Here is a 4475-nt window from a genome sequence, read left to right on the forward strand (position 1 = left end):
CAGGCTCTAATAACTCACCCTTATCGTCCTTCTCTTGGTTTGTTGTTGCTATTATGTCCGTGATAAGTCGGGTGTGAATCGAGTACAGATCCACAAGTTTTCCTCTGCTCGATGAACTGTCATTGAAAAACACATCAGCTGCCCAAACGCGCCCAAGCTGCAGGTGGAAAGACGCGCGTTTGCGCTTCGGGAAAACGCACGACAAGCCACACAGGGAGGTTTGCAATGAACGAAACGGGAATAAATTGGATATTTTATGTAGGTCAGCTCAAAACCGATTTGATTTGCTAACTTTTCTTCATTCAGATATTTGTTTTGTCATCCTCCTTTGGTGAGTTATTCTCCATCGGGGATTTAACGCGCATCTGTCGCCTCTGCTACTACTTTAGATTAGATCAAATACACAGTCTCAACCATCAGGATAATGCGTCCTCATACTTATATAATCCACTCACCTATAGGCTACAATTTGGCTACTAATGGATGTTCAGTAGGGAAGCCAACCAATCAAAACTTCTGTATATGAACATTATTTACTGCAAGATCAGACTTTAATAGCTCAGGTGTTGACGCACGAAGTCATGACAATGTCTCACTTATTGAGTGACTCAACATTATACTTCAGGAACATACGAACAAAACAAGGGAGATCCAGAATAGGGAACAGCCAAAACATATCGTAACAGTTACACATTTCATAGTGTTCTTATATTTTAAGCTATTGTTTTCAAGTATTGGTGGATTTAAAAAAAAAAAAAAAAAAAAAAGCATATGCAGTACATTTGGACTTTATTATAAACCAACCAATATATAAATACATATACATACTATTAGCCTATAAAGGGATATAATAAAATTATAATGAATAAAATAACAATAATAATAATAATAATAATAATATATATATATATATATATATATATATATATATATATTAGAGTGTATTCTAATTTGCAAAATTATGCAAAAATGTTTTTTTTATTAATAATAATTTTAATTCTATTTTATTTGGTAATATTTCGAATTTATATAATATAATTGACTATTTTATTGTCTTCAATATAAGGACATAAACTCGAGGAGCCTATTCCAGAAAATACATTTGGACTGGACACAAGTGATTCAACTGATCTCTAGGAACTTCCACACCTTTCATTGTGTCATCTGATGTAATTCAGAAGGGCTATGGACAGTGAAGAGCAATTATAAAACAATTAACATAACTTTGCCATCTTATGTAATCGGCATGTTCTTTTATCTGAGTACATGTGCAGATTTGTGATGACTCAAAGGATTTGTTTCAGGTAGGATTGATAGGATCTGGCCCTGAATAGATGTCACTGTTATAGCCTATAGGGTGAAGTCGGATAGTTTTTGTTTGTGATGCAGCACTGATAAACTTTTATAATCTCAACCCTTTTTTGTAAACCCTCCTAAATGTAAATATACCAAAACAGCATTTAATATATAAAACATACATAAATACAGAATATAAAAAAATATAAAACATTTTTACTTCAATTTAAACTTAGGTATAGACATAGGTCTATGATCCTTTAAAAAATAAAATAAAAATCATGTCACCTTAAGGTTTTTAAGCTGGTTTTGGAATGCATTTGAGTACACTGTAAACCAACAACATTATTGTTGGTTTAACTTAAAAAGTAAGTAACCTGGTTACATAAAAATACAAAAATAAAAATGTAGTTATTACAATGAAGGAGATTGGTTTAATTAACAGAAACTGAAAATAGTATGTTATCTGAACCACATTAATTATCTAAGTTGATTTGACAAGAAAAAATGTTGTGATAAAAAATCATGAAAATATAGCCTATATATATATATATATATATATATATTTTTTTTTTTTTTACAGTGTAGATGGTTTTTTACTGGTCTATGGTGGTCTAGAAAAGTGCAGCTAGAAAACATGTAAAAGCAACTCAAATAAGTTAACACACCATATATGGATCCTCATGTCTAGTAATCAGTAAATGTTGATGCTTTAACTGTTAAATGACATGGTTAATGTTAGCTCATAAAAATGTTGATGGTTAATAACCATAATCTATCGGAACATTTTTTTTTCATCATCTTTACCAGATGTAATATACCCCGTCAACCATCTTTTAAAAACCACTATAAAAGTTTTAAGTAGGTGATTTCTATTCTGTTTATATCATGCTGAAGTTTGATGATCCACTACTTCTATGAAGTCAGATGAATTATTTATTTTTTTATAATGACACTGTGTGTCTATTATTAATGACAATTGCCATCTTCATTTATACAGGGCAATTGGTCATATAACTAATTTGTCCCAATTTCTGAACTCACCATTATGCTATATACATTTATTTTAACGAAATGGATGATTCTGACAGTTTAAAAACACTTCATTTTCACTGCTCCTTATTATTAGACTTTAGCACTGTGTAAAGCTGCCACCTAGTGTAAAGAACAACACATAAACAAAGCCGGATTCATCCACTAAAAAACTTTGATGAACATTACAAGATTTAATCATTATTGTTCATTTCAGGTGTCTTATCGCTGTAAAATATTTTGCAGCGTTGAGAGCGATGTGTCCCGTGTCCCCTTCGTGAGACAAATAGTTGAACCGCGAAGTGATCAGTGGGTCGCGGTTGTCAGGCAACAAGGACGCGTATCCCCGGTGACCAAAAAACAGTGTCGTGCTCGTGCGTGTTGTTGAAGCAAAACACCCACTGTATGTGTGTTACAGTTATTAAACACAAAACGACAACATTTTGAGGGTTTTAGAGAGGACTGACAACCGACCGCAATGGAGGAGGTATGTTAAACTGAAACTTTTGCCTTACTGTGGAATGAAATAGCAAATACTACTAGATCTTAGTTATTATTAGCATCTCAAACACTGAATTCTAACGTTATTTGTGGGCCCAGTGAAATATCGTTCATATTTAATGCATTAGCCTAACTTACTGATATATATCCTGAAGAATGTCCGTGTTTCGAGTTGTTACAATGAAGTGAGGAGTCAACATTAGGCCACAGTCTTTGCTAGATAAAATAACTGCAATTTACGCTAAATAATATATTATTATTTAATACAAGATAAATAAATACAAAAACGTTTACTTTGTCAATTTTATGAAACTTCTTTTTTATGCACCTTTTCCAGGTTGATAAGAAGTTTTTAAGTAACAATGTCAACATCGTTTAAACATTTATTAGCAATGACGATTTGGTTTATGCTTAGTGAACACAGATAAAGTGTGACACTTAAAGGGACAGTTCTCCAAAATTTGGTCATCATTTACTCACCCTTATATTGTTGCAAACCTGTATAAATTTCATTCGTGTGTTGAACACAAAAGAAGATATTTTGTAGAATGTTGGTAACCGGACTGTTGACGGTAGCCATTGACTTCCATAGTAGGAAAAAAAATACTATGGAAGTCAATGGCTACAGTCAAACTACCGACTTTCTTCAAATGATCTTCTTTTGTGTTCCGCAGAAGAAAGAAACTCATACAGGTTTGGAACATCTTGAGGGAGAGTAAATGATGACGTAATTTCTGTTTTTGGGAGAACTAGGCTATTCCTATAAGATTTCAAATGCTATTTAAAAGAACACAAATGGCAAATGATCAGAAAATGTCCCACTTTAACTCTTTATCCTTTTAATAACATAAGTGTAAAACTATTTAATTTCTTTACAGTGTGAATTACAAATGAACCACTAATTACGAGTCTTTGTCAGTTAACAGTTCCAGTAACAGTTCTTCTCTTTTTCACCAATTAAGTGCTGAGAGATCTCATTATTTACCAAAATGTATGTATATTTAGATGGATTAGACAAAGCTCCAGTCTTTGTGTGTGTGTGTGTGTGTGTGTGATGGTTTCTCCATGAAGCCTGTGAACACTCCAACATCTGTTTTAAAACCAGCACCTGTTGCCAGCTCTTTGTTCTTTATGTTTGATCATTTCAGTACAACATCAGCAGTGCTAGAGTAGACTTGCAAACTGTTACAAATCTGTAAGGCTCAGACTCACTTCAACTTATTTACAGTGCACTGTCAGCATAAGCTATCAGACAGCATCTAATGATGTCTCACTTACGCTTTTGAATACATTTTCAGACCGAGGACAGCACGTTCGAAACCATGGCCATAGACACCCAGGAGGTTTTAAATGAGTTATCAGGAGATGAAAAATTTGTGAGGTTTCGTGTGGAATATGAGAAGGTCGCCAAAGCTCTGCAGAAGTCCTACAAGAACGAAAAGAGACTGATGTCCAAATGCAGGGAGCTGAACGCAGAGATCGTGTCCAACTCTGTCAAACTATCCACAGCCAAGAAACTATCTGATGAAGATCAAACCACAATCAGCACCCTTAAAATGGTACATTAGCCGGAAATTACGGCACTCTAAAATGGATGTTGTGTTTATTGTGTCTTCAGACTTTAACAAGATGACCTCTGAATGATT

At 33.7% G+C, this 4475-nt stretch overlaps 1 protein-coding gene across 1 annotated transcript in view; it reads left to right on the top strand.

Moving 5' to 3' along the window:
- Positions 1 to 2692: 2692 nt before the first annotated feature.
- Positions 2693 to 4475, top strand: part of cfap58 (cilia and flagella associated protein 58) — a 151844-nt gene continuing 150061 nt past the window's right edge. Inside the window, exons 1-2 of the mRNA XM_084402206.1 lie at positions 2693 to 2815; positions 4128 to 4388. Of these exons, the coding sequence (XP_084258332.1) occupies positions 2807 to 2815; positions 4128 to 4388 (270 nt within the window). The 5' untranslated portion in view covers positions 2693 to 2806. The remainder of the gene's footprint in view (positions 2816 to 4127; positions 4389 to 4475) is intronic.

Source organism: Rutilus rutilus (genome assembly GCF_951802725.1).
Source record: "Rutilus rutilus genome assembly, chromosome: 2".
NCBI lineage: Eukaryota > Metazoa > Chordata > Actinopteri > Cypriniformes > Leuciscidae > Rutilus > Rutilus rutilus.